Source organism: Pagrus pagrus (assembly GCF_965226575.1).
Source record: "Pagrus pagrus genome assembly, chromosome: 6".
Taxonomy (NCBI): domain Eukaryota; kingdom Metazoa; phylum Chordata; class Actinopteri; order Spariformes; family Sparidae; genus Pagrus; species Pagrus pagrus.
The window spans coordinates 17,413,358-17,436,013 of record NC_140190.1 but is presented as its reverse complement, the minus strand read 5'-3'; the positions used below and the strand labels follow the sequence as shown (position 1 = coordinate 17,436,013).

The 22,656-nt window shown below is 39.7% G+C and overlaps 3 protein-coding genes across 3 annotated transcripts; all 3 read right to left on the bottom strand.

Annotated features, from left to right (window-relative positions):
- Positions 1-910: 910 nt before the first annotated feature.
- Positions 911-7,832, bottom strand: clcc1 (chloride channel CLIC-like 1). The gene is made up of 10 exons (XM_084354036.1): positions 7,380-7,832; positions 7,144-7,245; positions 6,510-6,620; positions 6,112-6,333; positions 5,751-5,891; positions 5,560-5,659; positions 4,670-4,767; positions 4,308-4,454; positions 3,675-4,217; positions 911-2,800 (listed from the first exon to the last, which is right to left on the bottom strand). The coding sequence occupies exons 1-10, from the start codon at positions 7,509-7,511 to the stop codon at positions 2,714-2,716; spliced, it is 1,683 nt and encodes a 560-aa protein (XP_084210162.1). The 5' UTR covers positions 7,512-7,832; the 3' UTR covers positions 911-2,713.
- Positions 7,833-9,686: 1,854 nt separating this feature from the next.
- On the bottom strand, positions 9,687-16,539 carry ftsj3 (FtsJ RNA 2'-O-methyltransferase 3). The gene is made up of 21 exons (XM_084355210.1): positions 16,361-16,539; positions 16,097-16,202; positions 15,522-15,568; positions 15,225-15,304; positions 14,966-15,065; positions 14,642-14,836; positions 14,424-14,539; positions 14,214-14,318; positions 13,908-14,008; positions 13,692-13,778; positions 13,449-13,592; positions 13,123-13,258; positions 12,803-12,996; positions 12,586-12,703; positions 12,360-12,441; positions 12,032-12,203; positions 11,808-11,905; positions 11,237-11,339; positions 10,679-10,862; positions 10,458-10,552; positions 9,687-10,352 (listed from the first exon to the last, which is right to left on the bottom strand). Exons 1-21 carry the CDS (start codon positions 16,425-16,427, stop codon positions 10,097-10,099), a joined length of 2,586 nt encoding a protein of 861 aa, XP_084211336.1. The 5' UTR covers positions 16,428-16,539; the 3' UTR covers positions 9,687-10,096.
- A 1,161-nt stretch (positions 16,540-17,700) lies between these two features.
- On the bottom strand, positions 17,701-21,209 carry plaat1 (phospholipase A and acyltransferase 1; the record flags this gene model as incomplete). Its single annotated transcript, XM_084354331.1, has 4 exons — positions 21,157-21,209; positions 20,527-20,665; positions 18,236-18,504; positions 17,701-17,802 (listed from the first exon to the last, which is right to left on the bottom strand). Exons 1-4 carry the CDS (start codon positions 21,181-21,183, stop codon positions 17,701-17,703), a joined length of 537 nt encoding a protein of 178 aa, XP_084210457.1. The 5' UTR covers positions 21,184-21,209.
- Positions 21,210-22,656: the final 1,447 nt, after the last annotated feature.

The window sequence follows — 22,656 nt, the reverse complement described above, 5'->3', positions numbered from 1 at the left end:
TTCATCAGTGGACCACAGGCTCAGTCATCGTTGTGTTAACTCATTCGGCAGCAGATAGTGACTCTTTGAGATTATTACTTTAAATAAATAAATGAATGAATAATTACACAACTAAATGCTTAAAGAAGAATTTAATTTAATGCTTAACCGTCACCATAAATCACAAATTAATGACACATCAAATATATTAATGTTAAATTTATTGGACTAATTATTTATTTATTGAGGGGTTTAAGTGCCAACCCTTTTTTAATAACTGCAAAAGATTAAGGAAGGAGGAGGGTTGAGAAGGGCAGAAAATTTTTTTTTTTCCACTTTCTCATTAGTCATAAAAGCAGAGGAGGCAATTTAAATGAGACTTAGAAAATGGATCAGCAGATTGTTTTTCTCACTTGCCTCTCATGGCCTCCATAATTTAGGATGTACACTTTCATAACCTTGGCAAAAAAAAAGTAGTAATGTTTTAATAGTCTCAGAAATACTGGAATCAGCCTGTGATATGTCCACCAAGAGTTTGTTTTTAATTGTGGAATGTAAACTCCCCCGTGTTAGCGAAAACTCCCACATACACAAAATACCAAAGGAAATGACCTCAGTGTCTTCAGTGGTAGCTGCAGCCCTGCCTGCAATATCAAGTGCTCTGTTTGTAACACCACTGACACAGTCCAGTTGCATATTTAACAAACAAAAACCCTCCTCAGATGGGGTTTTAAAATAAGCCAAAAGAATGTAAGGAGCATTTTATGGACCAAAGTCAAAAAATTGCACTTAATGATACAACTTTTCAACTTACCAACCACTAAGAGGGACGCTCCAAGAGGGATAAAAAAAAAAGATTCAACAAAAAACAAGAGATTGTTTTAGAGCGAGCAACCTCAAACCTACAATCATTCACTTCTGTCATTAATAATACAGGTTATGGCTTTTATTCAATCTCCTTATCCTTTTCTCAAACAGTTTCATCCTGGTCACAACACTTAGACTCTGTTGGTTATATAAATACGTTTTGCCTTAGTGTGCATGCACGTGGCTGTGAAATGTAATGCCAAAACATTGAAAGTTGTCACTGAGAGTCTTGGTGGTACACTTCATACAGTTATAATTCTGGAGTACGATACATGGATATTCTTCAGGTTGTGGCTGTTAAAACACGCAGTCTCATTAGACATCAATGCTTCTTTTAAATAATGTTGTCTGTCTTCCTCCTGGTGTTCAGAGAAAGCAGGGCACTCAGAGCAAAGTTGCTGAGAAGCTTCATGCTGGTCAGGGAACAACAAATTCATTATAACAACATTTTATTTCCCGTTAAGAATTACACAGAATTACTGTGACGAAACAAAATTTGCTCCCAGAGGTCACTTAATGTTTCATTTCCAGCAAACCTGTAAAAACTTTTGCATTAAAACTGTAATAAACACATATTTTGCCATTTGGAGGCAGTGAAAATAAGATTTACACAAGAATACACAACATGGATACACTGTAAAGCCGTGTTTCCAATGCAGGAACTTTGCTGAGACCAGAGTCTAGATTACATTCAGGGGACATTATTTTACCCCAGCCCCCTTTCGATTTGGTTGAGTACTCAAAAAATTTCATTTTAGCCATTTTTAAGAATCTGCAGCTGCAAACCTGCAAATCTTCACTGTGCTTCAACGCATCATCATTGTGTTACAGGAGATAGTACTCAGTAGGTGGACTAACATCAAAAGTCAATGTTGTTGTACAGATGAGTGCAAAAAAAAATAAAGTAAAATGGACTCAAGGAGCCCTGAAAAGTAGTCCCTGGGACTAAGAGGTACTTTGGTTGAAGAGGTTGCTTATGACCACCTTATACAGTTGATATAGCAAACACTTTTAGCAAACAGTTTCCTATTTACACATCCAGCAGGCATGAAGCAACATTATATTCATGTTTCTGGCCACCGGATGAAGAAAAACTCCAATGAAAGTCCATTACCTTCATATGTGTCTGCACTTCTGTGATAGAATATTCTTACTTCACTTTTTTATTGATTCAAGACTTCAAATGAATGATTTTGTAATGTAAAGATTGGTTTATGAATTTTATGAAATTCACTTATTACTCTCTCTTTCCACTGTGCCAAAACAATGCTGTCAGCAATCATGTCAAACTTTGTACAAGAGGTTTTCTCCTTCCAAAAAACGAAGAAAAGAAGTGACGCTGCCGTTCAGGAATACTGACTTTAGTGTCAATACATCCAGGCCTCTACATACAAACCACTAATAGCTACAAAAATATTTATTGTGAAAAAACAGAATAAAGAAAATGTTTTTTATCCCTTATAAATTACAAAATCCAAATGTATTTCATTTAAAATTGAAACAAGTCATTATTAGCCCATTATGATAAAACAGTCACTCAGTATTATTAGATTAAAACTAGGCAAACCTAGTTTATAAGTCCATGATTAGGACACACCAGATCAGGTAAACAATACTGTTTTTGACATATATGTTTCAAGTTTCACTGACACCTGTTTCAGTCTGGCCGCTGTGCAGCTGACTGAGCTGAAATCAGCATGAAAACAAAACAGTATCTTTTGACCGTGCAGCAGTAAGATAGTTGGAAACACTTTTAACTACTTGGACATTAACTGTCTTTAGCATCATTGTCTCCATAGTCCAAGAAAAAGCCTAACCCTAACACAGATGAGGCTTTTCTTCCTGCTTTGACAGATGTAGAAGTTGTCTACTCCACCGACACTGCAGATGATTCCTGAACGGGAACTCCGATAGTTTCCACTTCTTTCTCATCTTCTGCTGAGGCTGGCAGGTCCTGCAGTGAGGAGTTGTACATCAGAAACATATAACACAAACAACAACATTTACATGCCAATACTATAAGCAAATAATACATTCATAACCCAAAGTATAACATATTTAGATTTAGGGATATTTCCACTAATAAAACATTACCAACTACATGTCACCTGAATAACTGACATAACAAAATGGATTTAGGAATTAAGATAATGTTGGCGTTATATCCCAAAACTGTGATATTAAATCCCTGACGCATTACATTATAAAAAGAGAGAGCTGCTACAAACCTTCAAATGGCAATAAAAATACATGACCTAAATCCACTCATATGCTGTGGAATTAAACTTCCTTATTGTTGTGACACAACTTGATTTTGAGGGAAATCTAAGTATCAGTTGTTCACAAATGTCACATTAATAACCATGACCACACACCACTGGAAAAAAGACAATTATTTGTGGTTAGAGAGAAGATAAATATGGTTGCTAAAATGTATTTCAAATCAAAGATCAATTTCATCATTAACCTTGAAATTCACTGCACTTTAGTTAATTAGTGTTATTCACATATAGGGCTAACACTCACACTTTTTCTCATCATTGAGATATATACGCATGCATACATGACATACATACAGCTTCAAAATGTATCCACAGGTAAGTGGCTTTACACACTCAAAAGCAAGTAAAAACACTGGACAAATCAAACTAATTATTTAATACTTATTTACCAATTTATGTGAATATCCATCATCCCATTATTGCTTGTGGCAAGCTGAAGCATTAAAACATAAACAGGGTACTTTAAAGGGTTAATCACAGTTAAGAAGCACTATTTTAAGTATTTCTAAGTCGTTTTAGTGTTCATGTTTTTTAAAAAGAACTCACCTGAACGTCTGTTTGTGAAGGCTGCCTTTCTGCTGGCTGAGATTTGGATTCTGCACAGTCTCTGCTGAGTTCATCTTTAGAAAGGTTTTCCTTTTCTTTTGGAGGTTTAGTCTCTGATGGAGATGAATCTGATTCAGTGGGTTTAGTTTGTGACTGGGCTGTGTTAGCATCAACACTGCTAGCACTTTCTTCTGCTGACTCAGCTGAGAGATTCTGCTCTGCCTCACACTGCTGAGCATCCGTCTCATCCGCGCTGTAAGGAGCCTCCGCAGTGTGCAGTGTCTCTACAACCACCTTGGCTTGCTGCTCCCTGGGTTTGTTGGGCCGCCTCTGACGAACCCGGTTCCTGTATAATCGGTCAGCAATGACTCTGGGCCTCGGCGACTGCTGCGGTGCGTCCCCTGCTGCCAGGTGGTTAAAGTCCTCGATCGCCTGAAGGTTTGGTTGCTGCAGCGGTGGAGGAGGTGGATCCCTTTGAGGGCGGCGGAAAGGAGCCATGATGCCATGTTGGAAGACTGCATGCACACCTCCGTACATGGTTACCTGTAGAGGAGTCAAATAAATATATCAGTATAGAGAAACTGTCTGATTTTATTTATTTGCATGTATGGAATTTTTATCAAGGCTCCTTACCACAAGCATGAGCATTATTGTGAGGAAAACTGGGATCTGCCAGGTAACTGGTAGATCTTTGAGGAGGGCTCGAAGAAAATCACTGATTCCCTCGCCGATGTGCTTCAGCGGCTCTGTGAGGAAGGTTACGATGGTAACCGAGAGAGCCTAAACAGAGAAGGTCGATTAAAATGTAACTTTGTTTGTGCCAAGTCCAATCCCATAGACATTCAAAACTAATACCACTTTCAACACAGGAAGAGTGTTGATGAACAGGACAAAATTAACATGATAGAGTGAAATGCTTCATTCTATATACGCTCAACACAAAAAAACAAAGCAGTACAGTCGTAGTCATAGTCGCAGTCCTAGTAGTAACCTACCTTGGTTGGAGGTACCAACAGGATCGGGTTGACAAAGATGGCTTCATAGTATTTCTTACAAGGATCATCTTGAAGACTAACGGTGCTTCTAAAAAACTCTGCGAGAAAAGAAACAAACACTGTAGATGTAGCCAAAAAAGCAACTGAATCGAGTTCATATAAAAACTTTCTTCAAAGCCCTGGTATCACTGTATGTAGCAGAGAGTGCATCCTCTCAAAGAAAATCTTCAAGAAGACAAACTAATTTATTTGAAACATTTTTTCATTGTTTCAGTCCATTAAACTTCAACGTGGTGTTAGTACCAATAATGTAGTTGTATTATATAATGAGCTTAACAACAAACACAGCATTTTCATCATCATAATATTCTTTACATCATTGTTGTGGAGTCTAATTGCTCTGAGTTTGTCTGGAGGGCTGAACCAAGTCTGGAAATACCCTAAGGTTGCTATGATCAATATTTTTATAATAAGGTGGAGGATGAAAGGGGTCGCTTGCAGTGACAAATCTACAGAGAATTATCACCTGAATCTTCACCTCCCCCTTGAACAGAGCTTTTATAACAAGTTACAGCAGCAGGCAGCTGTTATCAGTGGAAAAGCCTTATCTACGCAGATACGTTTTAATATACCATCAACGTCATGCAGGGCTTAAAAATGAAGCCAATGCCGAAGTACCAAAAATGTTAGTTTCTCGAATGGCCACTTGAGGCTGGCTCCAAAGCAGGTCAATCCTCACAGACCCCTATATCAAAATGCTAAACACTACAACAGAAATAATCATGTTTACAGCTTGGTACAAAAACTGTTTTGGTCTCTAGAGCCAATTTTCCTGTTCATGCCAAGTGTACGAATTTGATGATATGTTTTATACATTCAAACTGGCTCACCCTTCAAGCTATCAGTCCAATCAAATTGTTTCAATCCACTGCATTTTTCACCAATGCCATCCATCTTCGCCATTTTGTTTTGGTGATCAGCAAAGGCAGTCTGAAAAAGAAAAAAATTATAGTATTACAAATGTATCTAAGACAAAAAAATTGAACTGCAAAACATGAGCAACGACTCTACTTTTCTTTACCTTGTACAGGTAGAACCAGTTCCAGATAATACTGACGAAGAAGCACGCACCAAACAGTCTACCAAACTGCAAGAACCAGGACGCCTTTGACCACAGCTCAGTGCATATGATGGCCACGATGATCAGAACACACAGCCCAACCTGGAACACAAACAGAGCGAACACAGTACAACTTGACTGGTTGCTTGAGATGGAAAACGGACTGTAACACAAAATAAACACCAAATGCATTTTTTTTTAAAAACTTGGTTAGAAGTTGATAGCCAGTTAGTCTTGTAGACATTTTTTGTTGATGCCCCAACAAGCTAGTTTTCAGCTGAATCTTTAAGTAATTTTAGGCACATAACTAATTTCAGCTTACTTTCAACACGACGTCAAGCTCCACGCCAAAGGTGTCTTCAAAACGCCACTTCCATGCCTCATAATCATGTGGTCTGAGATCCACCAGTATCTGACTGATGGCATTGTCCACAGCTCCTGTTCTACAGCTGTCTTCACCCTCCAGAATCATCTCAATCTCAGTCATGGATTGTCTGGACACCTTGATTTTGGCATCATAGAGGACGTCTGTGGAGTCGGTGGGCTGGGGAGAAAAAGGGGCGTGTTTTAATGGTAATACCCTGTTTTCTACTGTACTGTGCTAAGTGCACCTGAGAACTGGCTTGATACTGAACCAGAATTCTGTTTGAATAAGTTTAAATAGAGCTTGAAAACTTGACATATTCAAAGCCACATAACACATGTGAAATGACCACATACCACACCAACTCTTTGTATTTCCTTCAGGAGTCTGCTCAGAAATCGCCTGAACACTGGAGTGCATGTAGGCTGCTGTGAAGCGAGCTTGATTTTCTTCTCTTGTTCTTCAATCTGAATGAAAGAAAAGCACAATACTTTAATACTGTTCTATGGAGGCAGGTTTTCTCATTGCATTTACTTATTTTGAGGTGTCTTACAGTTTCTGATCAAGTTAGGCTCCAGACCAAACGAGATTGGGATGGAGATGTGAGCATGTAGTGACCGGTAGCATTTTGTTTATGGCATCATCGATGTTGAATTTTTAAACAGTTCTAATGTATTTTATGTTTACTAAAGGTTCTGCATTTTTTTCCCTTAGTCTTTTCGAGTGTAGCCCACTGTTCTTATTTGATGCTATGCTTCTCTGATGTTTGAACAGAAAAATTTCCTAAATAGAGTCGTAAATGTCTGCAGCAAAATGACTAACAGAAAAAACTGTCAATACAACAACAGTTGTTAAAGACAGGACAGTCAATTCAGTGCGACAGCTCTCCCAAAAAATACTGTGGTATAGCTCCACATACACTGCATTCCTGTGATTGCTCTCCACAGAAAGAGTTAAAATAAAGGGTTCATAAACCCTTTGACTGCTGACCTGCTTCAGTAGAGACACCACTTTCTGGTCACACAGTGTCTGCTGGCTGGGGTCCTGAATATACTCTCTTCTTTTGGTTGGCACATTGTTATAGTTTGTTGGCTGCAAGGAAACCACAAACAAATATTAACTGTCACAACAGAAACAGAAACAACAACATGGCTTCAGGGAAGTCAAGGCGATAGCAATGTTAGCAAAAGCAACAACAACAAAAAAGGCATTGAACATCACCTAACCTCTGCAGGCTTCCTCATCGTTTTGGTGCTTTGGTCATAGTTGAGCATATCATAAGGGTCTATCCAGTCGTCTTCTACCTGCTGCCCCATGGCTGCCACTGACAGACTGCATACCAAGACAATGAGGAGCATCCTGACACAGAGAGGAGGGTACTTCACCGTCCAGTGTTCAAGCTAGCTGTAGCTAGCACGAGTGGTAGATTCCTAACAGGAAAGCGAAAGCAGGTTCAGGTGGCAAACGGTAGTTTTAGCGAAGTTGACCAAGTTAGCTAAATAATGTTAAATAAACAGCTAATGGTAACTTCTCAGGCACGCTGACCCAGAGCGGGTCCTGTAGATATCTCAGTACGTTAATGCTACAACAAATACGACGAATAAAACAAACTCTATACTCAAAATACACGGAATAGTTCTGCAGTACATCAAGTTAGCATAAAAGCGAGCCGCTTCCGATACAACTCTGACGCAACCATTTTACGTCGCAAAGGCTCACGGGAAATGTCGTTATTTAGAGAAAGTACTCAACGCTGCAAATTCAGTTTAGATTGAACTTTTACCTACACTAAGAAGGATTTATTGTGGAAGAACAACTATCTTACTACAAGTGCAAAGGAGTACAATTATTGTCGTAAATTGATCAAATAAATAATAAATATAAAAGTAAAATAGTGACAAGCAAGTCCCAGCATTCAAAATGAGTTAAAGCACAGAGGTACAAAATCTAATAATTAAAAAGTATTTAAAGTGAATTTGTACGGAAGCCCTAAAGGGCCATGCATTCATACGCATTATTTCCTCCGTTTTCCCTTAATAACGAGTTAATTTCATTTGTTTTCTCGAGATCCCGAGTTATTATCTCGAAATAACAACTGCCATTTTCCCGAGATAACAGGATACTTTTCTCGAGATCTCGAGATAACGATATAATTAATTTGAGATCTTGAGAAAAGAAAACGATAGTGTAGTATATTAAATCATTGCAGGAAACATCATTCAGTGTAGCAATGTCGGAGGAGCAGGAGCGTATCGATCACTGCGTCGCATATCTTTTCAATCAAGGCCTGACACAGGCTGAAATAGCATTACGCCTTGCTATTACAAATAATATACATATTAGTGTGCGTAATCTAAAAAGACAGTTAGCAAGGCCTCAGCTATATCGGCGGCGCAGTCATTATCTCGAGATCTCAAGAAAATTATCCCGTTATCTCAGGAAAACGGCAGTTGTTATTTCGAGATAATAACTCGAGATCTCGAGAAAACAAATGAAATTAACTCGTTATCGCGGGAAAACGGAGGAAATAAAACGTATGAATGCATGGCCCTTTAGGGCTTCCGTAGTACCAACGTAATGAAGTAAGTATTTAGATGGCAAAGAAGAATCACTTCTGTCAGTGTTTTTATTATATTATTTCAGCTGATTTGTTACAGTGTAACTAACATTTTAATGTTGAATAAGGCCAATCTAATTTTTACAATCATGTGTTTTGTGGGCTATGTTAAATTTTTAAAGGTGCATTAAGTAGTTTTGGAATGGAAATTCAATCTCAGAATAATGCAATTATTTATGCAATTAATTTTGCAATTATCTCTCAAACGTGGTTGTCAAACGTAGCACAGAGGCATGCTTTTTTACAGTTAAACTACAAACAATTGTTTTTTGTTTTGTTTTCAAAAAAGAATACCTATCAGCGCATATCAGACAACAAACACAGTAACACTGATATATCTGTGATAGGCTAATATCAGCCTACAATATCTGACAATTGCTATATTACTTGGGCTCTACTCAGAAAGGTAATACTTACAATATTAATAAGGTAAAAATACAAACTCATTTATATTTATTTTAAATATTTCCTTGACTGAATAAACACGTCATCCTCACAGGGGAATATGGTCCCCAGAATGCTGTTTGAAACCAGAAAGGTGGCTGCTTAGAAGAGTCCTGCAAATATAAACCAAGTAAACACTATCAATAATGAAGATTTTTCTCTTCTAATGAATTAAACAAAGACACAATCCCATTTTTGTATTCCAAGATTATCATGAAACAACCATGGCCCTCATACTGGTACGAGTTTACAAAATTGAAATAGTTTTTAGACCTGATCCAATTGAATTCGTGATACAAATTATTCTGCAACCTGACGAGGTGAAAGGACAATCTGCATCTGGACACTGAACACGGTTCATACGTAGTTCAGTGATGTCCTTTGACTCATACTGACCAGCTACTAAGTCAAAATCATCTGTCAGGAAATTAAGCATCAGAAAAACTAAACACAGAATTGATAATTCAACAACTCCTTTAAACAAAACATTTATTGAAAAGATGTGTATATAATATTTACAATATTAAAACCAACAACCCGAAGAACACATTTTTTGTTATTATGTTTAACTTGATTTACTGCGATTCACAGTTCAGTGAGGTTGCTCCTTTTAATCGATTCTCAAGGCAAATAATCTACATCTTCAGAAAGACGTGCACTGAACACCAGCATTTATATACCCCATATATCTCAAGTGTCCAGGAGCTGAAGGAACCTCAGCAAAGGTTGCAAAAACAGAGGGCATCCATGTGAAAGTTCATTCCGGCCTCTGTACATGATTAAGGAGCCCAAATTGTGGCAGGAAACTGAGCTCACAAAGCTCCTTAACTGGAAAAAGAGACCAGGCAATGTTAGAAAGGCGGGGCTGGTTCAAATTTGTCTTCATTTCCGTCCTTTACCACTCTTCATCCCTCCTTTGCCACCCCTCGACTTTCCTCCCTTTCCTTTGCCACCTTTTCCTTTAGTGCGTTGTTCTTTCCTCTGCATTCCCCGCATGTCTTTCTTCATGCGACCGTCCACCACTTTGAAGGTTCCCTTGACGCCGGCGGGACGTCTCACCTTCTTGCCGGCTCCCTTTTTGCTCACAACGTATGTTACTTCTCTCTTCTCCTTCCCAATGCCTGCTTTCTTGTAGATACTGACAAGACAGAGGAAAAAAGACAAGATGAAATGATTTAAAATGTAAAAAAAATGCCAGTATGATGCATGGAGTCATAATCTGATGTGGGGTGTGATGTCATACTTCTTCAACTGGGCCATCTTCTCTCTCTCAGAGATGTCCACTGTATTGACAACAGCTTCTGCTTTCTTCTTAGCCTGCTCCATCTTCTTCAGCATCTGGAGAAGTCACAGAGAAACTAACAGATTAAGATCTACAGAAATCGAACAGATCTAATGATTTCACTCGCGTCTCCGACTTTCTTCCATCAACAGTTGCACCAGTGCACTCTCCCCTGATCTTACCCTCCTCTTCTTCCTGGCCTTGGCCTCAGCGACTCGTTTAATGGGTCGGGCGTCGATCTCCTTCCATTTTTGCTTGTACTCCTCCACCATCTCCTTGGTGACCGGCACCGGCTTCTTCCTATGCCTCCGTTCGTCGTCCATGAACCACTCCGGTACCTCCCACGCCTCCTCTGAGCTAGCAAACCTGCAGAGGCGTACAATGTACTTGCTGAACAGGTACATAATACACATTGCTTCATAGAAAACTAAATCCAGTACTTTTACTAAATAATGTGGAGTTTACAAAACTAATTCTGTACCTGACAGAGATCACATTGACTAAAAACTTTGTCTTTGACCATCTGTTGTTTTAAAATTTAGAACACTGAGGGCGATCTAGTGCGACTTAAACTAATTCACATAAAACACTGTAAAAACAAAACAAAACACATGTATCAATCGATTTGTTGACAGTAAAAAAAAAAAAAAAGATTATCACTGACCTTATACTCCAATTACTTTAAGCTTTATGAAAGTTTAAAACAAGTTAGAAATTGGGACACACAGACAAACACACACCTGTGGAAGGAGCCGTCCATCAGGTCCCTGGCTCTCTTCTTAGACGTGGCGATCTCACAGCCCAGGGCCAGGCCTTCTGCATCCAGGATCCTGGCTTTCTTACCTGGGGAGCACAGAACCAACAAACATTCACAAAGTCACACAAAAACATAAAGCTGAAGCACTTTAACTGGCTGCAACAGTTTATTCTCATCTTGGTTACTCATGTAACCTCGTTTGCACTGATAAACTGGCCTAGATACGTTTATTTTCCAGTTATTACAAATGCATTTGAGATGCCTGGTTTCTCAGACACAAGTTATACTGGACAAATTCTGATCACCTTTCAACCACAATGCATTTTTTTTTTAATCTTTACTCATCCCAAATACTATGCTGCTACAACTTTTATTTATCCATTTTTGTGTTTACTCTTCTCTGCTACAGTGAGAAGTAGTTATAAAACATCACTGCATAATCATAATACAATTCATTCATTCTCTTGTGTTTTATGTTTAGCAGCTTTCAACAGTTTGTGCAGGTTGGAGATCACCAGCTAAACACCTGAAATATAACCGTTTCTCATACTCACTTGTGCTTTCTACAGGAACAACTTGGAGGTTTTCATCGTCTTTGGTAGCTCCTGACACCCCACCAATCCCCTTGGCCTGCTTCATCCTGGTGATCTCCCTGAAACAAGCAGCACATTATTGATTATTTATAGTTTAGCTGTCAAAAGTATGAATACAACTGGATGCATTATATAATATTTTGAACAAAAAACAGCAAAGAAAGCCACAGTAAATGAGGTTTTACTTCTCATCATCGCTGCTGTCGTCAGAGTCGCTGTCGCCCTCCTCTGTAGCTTCCTGTGAAGGTCTCGCCTTTTCTTCCTCTGGTGGAGCAGCCGCCTCCTCCTCCTCCTCCTCCTCCTCCTCCTCCTCCTCCTCCTCCTCCTGCGCCTCCTCTTCAGCTTTCCTCTTTTTACCTTTTCATATAAAACATCCACATTTGTCATTATCTTGTCAGATTCACGAGAGCTACTATCCCATTTTAAAAGTGATCTTTTACACTTGTTCATCATGGTGAATCAAGGAAATCTAGTTTGTGTGAATAAATGGATGAGAAACAGAAGAATGTTTACCTTTTTGTTTGGTCTGAAGCCACTCTGTCTGTTGGAGCTCGCACTCTGCGTCTCCTTCCAGGTCGATCTCAGAGAAGATGCCCTGCAGAGCCGAAAGACAGCGGGGTTAAAGGTCAGAGGTTGCACAGATATCAACTCATCTGCAGGTTCGACCCATGAGGGAGGATCAGTGATGACGTGAATGAAATGTGTGGATATTACATAAAGGGAGCACAAGTGGACAGACCTTGCTGAACCACAGGTTCGTCTCTCGTTCCTTCTTCACATCCTTCCCCTCTAGTTCCACCAGCAGGCCACTTCCCTGCCCTTCATCCTCCTCCTCCTCTTCTTCAGCGAACTTTACTCTGGAAAACAAATTAGACAAATCAAAACCTGAATAAGTGAACAGTAATTTATTGAGGGAATGAAATGCAGGGATGTATTTGGTCTGGACAGCCACTTACTTCTTCTTTGGTGCTTTCTTCTCCAGCTCTTTCTGCCTATGCTCCACCTCCTCCATGTCATCGTCATCCAAATCAGAAGCAAGGGACATTTTATCCGCCTCATCATCCTCTTCCTCAGACAGGTGGAGGTCATCGTCTCCTTCAACCAGGTCGTCCGCTAATTGCATGTCACCCTTGGATATATCAGCCAGCGCCTGATGGAGAGAGGAACAGTAAATCAAGACTGGTAAAAGGTTCAGCTGACGATATCTGCACAAAAACAGAGATACGTCTACATAAGGATTTTATCAAACCAGCCCAAGTGTTTCTACGATTTTCACCTTTTGCTTATTGATGGTGCTGAGGGAGAACATGGATGAGTCATTAGTATCTGCAATGGAGACCCCAGGCAGGTCCATCTTCAGCTCCACCCTCTCTCTCTGCTTCCTCCTTTCCTTCAGCAGCTTCCTCTTCTTCCTGATGGAGCACAACAGTTACACAAACTTTGGTTACTTAAGAAATGTCAAAAGGACAGTTCCAAGTTGAAGGATGAAGTAGGAATAGGCAAATCTGTAATCTTTGGAATTTAGTAGGCATTATAACGAAAGCAACAAATAGTGGCAAATAAAATCCTGAGGAGAAAGAAAACAGTAATCCTGCGTCGTACCGTTTGAGCTCAGCCACCTCCTCAGCTTTCAGCTCGGCCAGTTTCTTCTCCATCTCTGCCTCCTCGTCCTCCTCTACCGCCTCCACCTTTTTCTTCTTGTCCGGATCTTCCTCTACATCACCCGCTTCTTCATCAGAACTTAAACTAAAAAACAAAAACAACATCTTAAATCCACTGCCTGGCTAAAAAACCAAAAAGAACATTTCCGTTGCTTTTTTTTATATAAATGTATTTAGAGCTTACTTGATGTCATTGTCAAGCTGTTTGGCCTCCGTCTTTAATCTTTTGGCAAGATACTTCCTCAGCTTGGATCTCCAGCTCAGCAGCAGGCTGCAAATGTGATGGAGGAAAGAAGAACACACATTCCTGAGTCACTAATACTGTACACTATTTATTACTAGTGCTAACATTTATTTACTGATGTACAAACCTTGGCAGTGAGCAATAGAAAACACTTACCGGAGCTCTTTGCGGCCCAATACTTTGATGTCACGACAGCACTCCTTAATCTCATCACTGGTGGCCGGGTGAGACTCCAGATCATCGTTGTCAAAGGTGATCTAAATGAAGAAAAGAGAGTGAGAGCAATACAGGACAGCTTTTCCACGGCTTGATATTTGTACACTGTACAGTGGACTGTGACCCTGTAATTCCTCAGCATCCTTCTCCTGCAGCTGCAATTTATATCTAACTTTATGAAATGGTAAAAAATGTGCGAACTTCCAGCATCCATCTTAGACATGTTAAATATCACAGAGATCTCACCGCGCTGGCTTTGCCCAGGAAGTCAACAGCGTTGTCGGCTTTCAGAAAGGTCGTCACTGTAAAGCTGTGGTAAAGCGTCAGGTCACCATCCGTGTATCCCTCCGCCTGTGACGAGATAGCAGCAGCTCGGTCAATGACGCATAATATATCTGGAGTCAAATGTTAACTCCATACAGCTCAACTAATATTTAAATCATACAGTGTACGTGCCTTTGCTTTCTTGGCAGGCATCAGGTCCCTCACAGTTTTCGCCTGCACCTCCACCTCTTTGAACGCATGTTTAGGGTCAAAGAACCTATTGTCGATTTTGTCGGGGGCAAGGAAGCCTAATTAAAAAAACAAACAAAAACAAATCTGGTTCAGATGTATGTAGATTTAACATTTTTCTTCTCATCACACACACACAGCAGTCTGTTGCTACCACTGACCCTGACAGACGACGAAGATCTCGGCAGACTCATTCCTGGATGCCTGCGGCTTGGTGGCCTGCACCTTCTTGAAGAACTGCTGGAAGATCCAGAGCAGTGGCTGGTAGTCTTTGGAGCGGAAGACCTTGGTGACAAAAGTGCCACCTTTGTTCAGAAAGTCACAGGCCAACTTCAGGGCCATGAGGGTCAAATGAGCTGGAGGTGAAGCAGGGAACAAAGTGAGACGGTGGGACATCATGACAGGTGGTTGTTCCTCTAATAAACTACACAGTGATGTGTGTGCTTTAAATTTTGTTTAGAAACTTTTACTTCAGTGGCACCCACCTTGTGAGAAGGCATCATGTTGCCAGTTGGCTCCCACATTTGGGGCTCCGTCATTTAACACAACGTCGACCTTCCAAGTCTGCAGTTCCTTTCGCAAAGCCTGCATATGAGACAGAAAGTATCTCACTTAACCAATCCTTGATAAGCTCCGTCTTACTTTCTGTCATTTTAGAGACCATCATATCAGTTATTCTGCAGCCAGGACACTGAGGTATGTTTTCCTTCAGCGTGGCGCTGAACTCTCCAGCAGGTGCCTCACCGTTTTGCATTTGTCAGTGGTGATGTCTTCTTGCAGCGTCACCACGTTGGGGATGGGCTTGATGGGCACCAGGTCAACACCTGAAAGGACAGGAGTAAACACTCTTTTAAGAACTTTTCTCACAGTACTTCAGCCATCAAGAGTAGATGCATTTGAAAATTTGGCTTTTTTTTTAAACCAACCAACCAGACAAAAACAACTGAATTTAAAAGCAAGGCCACAGATTTTTTACTTAACTTTTTACTTACTTGAACTTAGTTTATTACCAAATAATCATACTGATGACATTAAACTCACCAATAATGAGACTTGATACAGGCATAAACTTGGACGCCACCTGCAACCTGAAAGGAGATTTTGAATCATGAGTTTTCATTCCACAACACATATTTCAATCATCCATCATCCAGGAAGAGCATACAAAGGTTTTGTATTTTTTAACCAGTTAATAGACAGAAGGTTGCATCTTCGAAGGTAATTTTGTGACGTATGCTGTGTGTCCAAGATGATAAATGGTTTGTCGTGCAAAACCAACATTTATTTATTTTTATCAGTCCAGGCAGAAAGAAGAAGACATCAAAAAAGAAAGTTGATGATCCAGCCTGCTGCTGAACGTTTATATAGAAGCAGCTATGTAACCAAATTATTCATGAGGTGCAGAGGTCACAAATACATACTCCAGTATCCCATGAGGTACAAGTGTATAAACAAGGGTTTAGATTAGAAAAGGTGCTGAGGGCCATTTTGGTCTAATACCAGGTTTACAAATCAGGGTTACTGTGTGTCCCTCTATGGTTTACAGTGTGGGCACCCCATGCTTTCAACCCTTGACATGTAATCATCATCCGATGGGGTGTTGACAGGCAGCTCACCATCCACCAGGAGCAGCACACAGGTCGACCACAGCTCTGGCTTTCTGTAGAAACTGAAATTTGCGATTGAGCTGGATGAGTTTGAAGGATGAACGAGACCGATAACCTGAAAAGACAAGATGTTATTAGACAGCTGACATTATAAAATCCCCATCCAGTACGCTTCTTTTGGTGTTAGCGAGTTAGCTAGCAGTCCTGCTAATGCTAACATCTACCTCAATGCAAACAGTCTCGCAGTTGTCTTTTCTAAGGCTGGTACGGTACCTGTTTCTTTGGCCAGATGGTAGAATTTGTCTTTTCTGGTCTTTCCAACTTTGAGTTTCTTCCCCATGTTTGTCGCTGCGGGTTCACACTTTACTCTAACACAGAAATATCACACACTCTCTCAACTTAAAGCACTCAAACGTCCATGGAAACAACACGTGTGGCTGTACCGACGCACATATTCAACGTCACACAGCAAGTGTTTCTTCTTCTTCTGCTGATTTATTTCCGGTGTTTGTGGAACACTTCCGCCACCTGCTGCAATCACTGGAAACACCACTTTAATTTGGCAACATTTTAAAAGTATGTAATATGAAATGTACTGCAAATGTAAGTAACATTTTCTGGAAATTAATGTACTTAAACTGACACTGTGTAGTTTTGGAGAAGAAATTCAAACTCAGAATTTTGATATTTACAGTATTAATGAGGTAATTAAAAAAAAAAAAAAAACTGAATAAACAAGCTGTTCACAGAGGGAAAAAAGGTCCCCAGAACACTGTTTGAAGCTAGAAAAGTGGCAGGGTCCGCCACATATAAACAAAGTAAAACAGCATGAAATTGTGTTGTCCTTTAAGGTCAGTTTGTTTATTTTGATTATTTAGTCATGAAAACAAAGAAAGGTAGTTTATCTAGTTAGTTTGTTTTGTTTTTCTGAAGATATTTATTTGATCCTATTACCATAACTGAATAAACACTTCTCTGAGGAATATTTCTTCCACCAAAACTTCATATAGTGCAACTTTGAATACAGTACTTGAGTAAAGCACTTAGTTACATCACAGCAGATGGTACTAAATGATACATGATGGCGCAGTTAAGGGCTGCTTCATCCAAAACAGGACAGGAATTTGATTTGTCACAACATTGAAAAATTGCATTCAAAATATTCATTAAAAGCGTTTCCCTCCAGGAACAGTTAACATCTCTCCCAATAATCCATACATCCAAACAGTTTCCGTTAAAGAGCTGCTTTCTAAAAGAGAGACTGTACTTCTCAGTAAAACTAAAAATCATCATCTCCATTGTAGTGGCAGCAAAAATCCCAAAAAACCCAAACTGTCTGCATGAAATACCACTTCAGGTTAAAAAAACAAATGTTTTTTGTAATTTGGGTGCAGCCACTATTCAATGCATCAATAAGTTCACACTTTGACAGGGACCAAGCATCAAAATGATTAATATTACTTTGTTTGTTTAGTATGTGATATTATTGTGAGGTTAGTTAATAAACAAGGAACGGACTCATTTGCATTTTCATTAATAGTTTATTTAATTCTTTTGAAATCACAGCCGCATGAATGTCGGGAGACAACACCCTTCAGTGAAGAACACAGCTGTCAGAAAGGCCTGTTTCTGGATCGTGTGTTGATCAGTCCCAGGACAGAGAAGGCACTGGCTGCTGCCGTCACCAAACTGATGGCCCCAATGGCCCGTGTGGCCTGTGGAGACAAGGAGGATTCATTTTATTTCTTAAGGTAAAAATGATCTTAAAATATGTAGGGTCCCTAGTTATTAATTGTTTTTTCATAATCTGGGCACCAGAAGTCAGTCAAGGAAGGGAACTTGGTATCTTAGTACCAGGTGGCAAATTCTTACATATTGCACCTCAACAGTACTTTACAAGACAACAGGTGTTTGTCTTTGGCCCGGGGCCCACTTTTAAGCCTCAGTTTTGAACCTGCAAGGGAAAAGTTCTGGCGACACTCATTTAAAGGGTCAGTACGCTATTTTTCCATCAAACCACTGCAGACCAACAGAGGTCAGTCATGTTGACCTGAGAACAACGCAGAGAGAGCTGTGGTACGCTGAGTGAAAGGTTAGTATTTTGCCTTGGTGACACAAGAGACAGAAACAAAATAAACAGTGAGAGACCTGCTCGGACACCCCCTCCCCGTAGCGCAGGAGGGTAACAAAGTGCTCGCAGTTGTTCCCCAGCAGGTCATAGGACACCTCCTGGCCAATGAGGAGTTGCGCTCGCTGGATGATTTCACAGATGGGCAGGGGCGTGTGGTTGTGGTCGTACTTGTTGTTGACACGGTACGAGTCGCTTCCCACCACCTCCTTCAGCAGCTGCATGCGCACCACTGCCTTCCGGCTGAAGACGGACTTCACACTGGACATGGCGGCTGCCGCACTCTCATCTGGAGAAGAGGAGAGACTAAGTGTGATGAGAGTCACAAGATTATCTTGGATGAAGTGTTTCCCAAAAGAATCTCGCAGATTAAGGAAATTATAGCCAAGATGAGATACTGTGTAAGGAATGTGAAGAGGAGACAACTAACAGATCCCAAAGTCATTTTTGGATCCTTGCCACTTGGACAGTTGTTTTTACAACTCAGATATTAGATAATCCAAATTGACAGAAAGGACAAGAGTTGATTGATTATCCTCTGTCCTCTGCAGACAGCTTAATCATCATTTTATCAAAAATGGATCAGTGTTTTTACCTAAATCTGAAATACACTGAAAGCTTTAGGACAATTCAGAACTGGTAATATTCAGAAAATGAAGACAGTTGTTTTGGGCTGATGTTGAGATTTTGAGCATAAAACTTTAAAGTTATATCTAAGAATGCTTATCTTTTCTATTTTAGTCACAAATTGTTCATGTTATAGAAATATACCCACGTTTTCAGGAGATTCAAACCAAACCACATTGGTGGAATAAGTGTTGAGGTCCTTTACATCAGTAAATGTACCAATACAACAATCTAAAATTAAAGTTAAAGTAAAGTAAAGGTCCTTTATTCAAAATACTGCATTTTCCCCCCAAAAGAATATTATAAACATGTTGCATTTATTAATAGAGATAGTAGAGATACAGACAGGAAACACAAGGAGAAAGGGAGGTGACGACAAAGTTTCCCAACTGAAGCCTGAGTAACTGTGCTTAGTTACTTTTCACCACTGCCAAGCCATAATCCTGTTTAAAGGGGTGTTTTTCCTGTGATGGGGTTGTGACTTTAAATATCTTTAAACAGGCTGCAGGAGGAAAGTGCTTCAAATCAATCTACATCTGACTGCTGGAGTCTAAACTACCATAGATCCCCTCCACACGTGTACAACAGCATCGGTCAGCAGAATAATAACTACATTGAAATCTTTAAAATGGCAGCTATTGCTTCTTCCTCATTAAAAAAATTCAGAATATATGAACATGCAAGTATTTTAACATGCAAGTACTGCTGGACACAAATGTCTCGTACGTAATTATCCTGTCCAACATGTGTGTGATTCACGATAGTATCCAGCTAGTCTTCAAAATATTCAATAAAAACTAAAATTGCACTCAAAACATACTTGAATCACTTTAACCTTACATTTTGTTCGGGAGCAAATATTTGTATCGCATTATAGACAGAACGCACATCTTTTTTTTGTGGAAAACAAACAATCTTAAAAAATCTTAAGAATCTTAAATAAGTCATCATAAATCACAAGGTCTTCCTGCACGAAAAAAGGATAAATAAATGGTGGTAACTTCGTCTCCATGTCATTCTTTAGTTTGGAATCTGTAGTAATTAACTTGTTTTTGTGGGAGATGCAATCTGCAAAATAAAATAATTCATCAGGGAACCAATAAAGCACTGGACGTCAGCGAGATGGACAGCTTTTTCAAGCTATTTGGATTATCCCCATATTAAAAATCAGCATGGTCTACTTATTGTGTATTTCGTTTATCACAGTCCACAATAAAATGCTTCCTGTCCCTACTCCTACTTCACTGTAAAGTTCATTCTCAGTCTGTGTGGCATCAAGTTTCCACATCGACGCTTGTGTTTGCTGAATACTGGATCAGGATTGGCTTCCAAATTATTTGTGATGTCACAGATCATGCTCATAGGCCCGCCTCTTAAAATCAGGCTTTCAATGAACACAGAGAAAATGCACACTTTAAGCAATGAATGTGAAAATCTGCACATAAGACACATTTTTTGGGTGGAGTGGGACTTTAAGCATGTGACCTGTCGGGGATATGAAGGTAAAAACAGCTGGATGAGAGCAGCTAGTTTCATATTCACTGAGTTTTAATTTGCAGACTCATTAATTGCTCCATTCGAGCCAAAGTGTGTCAAAATCAGCCCGAGTTGTCAGAGGTACGGCTTTGTTTTCGTTTAACTTAGCTCTGCCGGTTTAACTCGTCTCTTGGAGGCTCCTACTGACCGACAGGAGTCAAGTTGATGATGTAACCATCTCCCAGGTAGAGAGCCCAGTGCTGATAGGCCGGTCTGAAGATCTCAATGAGGTCACCAGGCTGGGGGTCAGCATAGGGGTCAGGAAGGTCAGGGTCATTAGAGGCCATCTGCACACAAACACACACAGATATGGTAGATAAAAGTATATTTCACACACATGAATTGCTGTCATGAAAGACATGCACACCTTGAATGTGCCTGTTATAAAAAAAAAGACATTTGGTTCTAAAATAAGGATGATTACACGATGGCATGATTGTAATTAAAAGTTACACCTTGTAGAAAAATCAAATTATTTCCTACTGTTGTCATGAAACATCTCATGCAATGTGATTTCAAACTTGAATACATTTATAAAAATTCAAACCTTACTTTTCTATAAAGCCTTTCAAAACCAGCTACAAATGCTGGATTACTTACTAAATTATGGAAACGTAGCTTTAGTTAGACTCTTGAAACGACGGCTGTCTTACACACATTCCCCTTTTCAAAGGGGAGATCAACAGGGTCATTCATTTTCCATCGTTAGATATCCACATTAGCCCGTCATAAAAACACACACCGTTAAATCATACTAACAGCCGTTCTGCCAACTTACAGTAGAGTTTTGTTGTTGTTTATCCATCCCACATCATGCTTCCACAAATTCTAAAAAGAAAAGAAAACACAGACGGGAAAAACAAACAACAAAACTGCTTTGAACCCACTGACAGATCACTGAATGTCTATCTAAGAACTCTGAAACATATATTTTGTACATTTTTCCGACTTACTTTGTGGTAAGACAAGAGTCAAAACTAAATTCCCAGAGAGAGAGAATGCTAGATGGGATGGTTCAATGTAAAGGGTGCCCATACATACGCACACAGACAAAACACCAGCTCACACACAGACAATACACACACAAGCTCTTGTGTCACCTGTGCTGCCACAATGGCATCGACACAATGGGGAAGCTGACAGAAAAATAGTTTGTGCCCAGGTGATTTCACATAGAAACGATCAGCCCCCAAAACGTGAGCTTGTATCGCTTCCACAACATCTTTGGATCGCCTCAGATAATGATTCAAAAGGTTAAAATGTCAAGATTTTGCGTTTATTCCACCGAGACAAGGGTTTAGTTTGGATCACACATGTATGGGATGAAATCTATATCTGCCCAGGAGAGCAATGAGTATATCCATCTCATCATTAATGTATGACACTGAAGCCACACTGAGAAAAGAAAGCCACATATTATTTTACCAATCCAAAACTCCATCAGCACCATAACATAAAAACATACTCTAATATATCTATATTGTGTATTTTGTCTACATTGTGTAGACTTGTTACTGTGAATACAAAACATTCTCTAGGAATACCACATAAAACTTCAATATCAGGTGTCATAAACACCTTTAAAGTCTCTCGCTAGAGCATTATTAATGTGATTTTATTGAAGTTGTGAGAAGACCTCATGTCAGAGGCTCAAACAGTCAACACGAATGCATTCAAGTGTGATACTTACTCAAACACCAGCAGCTTTTTCTTCCTCACCATTTTAATTCTCCATCATAAATCCGCACATAACCATTAAAAAAAAAAAATCCAGCAAGAATAGAGAAACAGAAAGAGATTGATTCCGAGTTTTCTGAGATGACAAAAGGTTGCCAAATATCCCAAACCAGACGCTGGAGGTCCCGGTGGAGGTATTTCAGTGTCCGCTGCTCTGACTGATGATGACAGTTTGCCAGAGTTGCTTAGGTCACGCACGCACATACACACAGAGAGGCGTTTCCTCTCGGGTATTGTCCCATTCACAGGCTGCTATTCTGAATAAGAGTTATTGTGGGGTTTGTAAAGGCAGCACGTACATGACTGGTTTCATTTGAATGGTGTGTGGTCTCTTTGCTTGGAGAGGTGACTTTAGTGTAGCAGCCCATGTGCACGTTCATTTATTCATTAAAACAGCCTGTAATGTGTCTGTTGTTTCTTCAAAATTGAATGTGTGAAAGCAATGTTTTTTAAAAGAGAGCTAGAGAAAGTAAATATCTTGTATGGTAGGGCCAGTTATGGAAGATTTTAATGGAGAGGAAACAGACTTTTCTTCTTCTTC

Coding starts and splice junctions, on each gene's coding strand:
- clcc1 (XM_084354036.1), bottom strand. CDS start 7,511: ATGCTCCTCATTGTCTTGGTATGCAGTCTGTCAGTGGCAGCCATGGGG. Junction 6,334..6,509: donor AAATACAAAGAGTTGGTGTG/GTATGTGGTCAT, acceptor TTTTCTCCCCAG/CCCACCGACTCCACAGACGT. Junction 5,660..5,750: donor ACTGGTTCTACCTGTACAAG/GTAAAGAAAAGT, acceptor TTTCTTTTTCAG/ACTGCCTTTGCTGATCACCA.
- ftsj3 (XM_084355210.1), bottom strand. CDS start 16,427: ATGGGGAAGAAACTCAAAGTTGGAAAGACCAGAAAAGACAAATTCTAC. Junction 15,569..16,096: donor TGTGCTGCTCCTGGTGGATG/GTGAGCTGCCTG, acceptor ATCTCCTTTCAG/GTTGCAGGTGGCGTCCAAGT. Junction 10,353..10,457: donor AAGATGGCCCAGTTGAAGAA/GTATGACATCAC, acceptor CTGTCTTGTCAG/TATCTACAAGAAAGCAGGCA.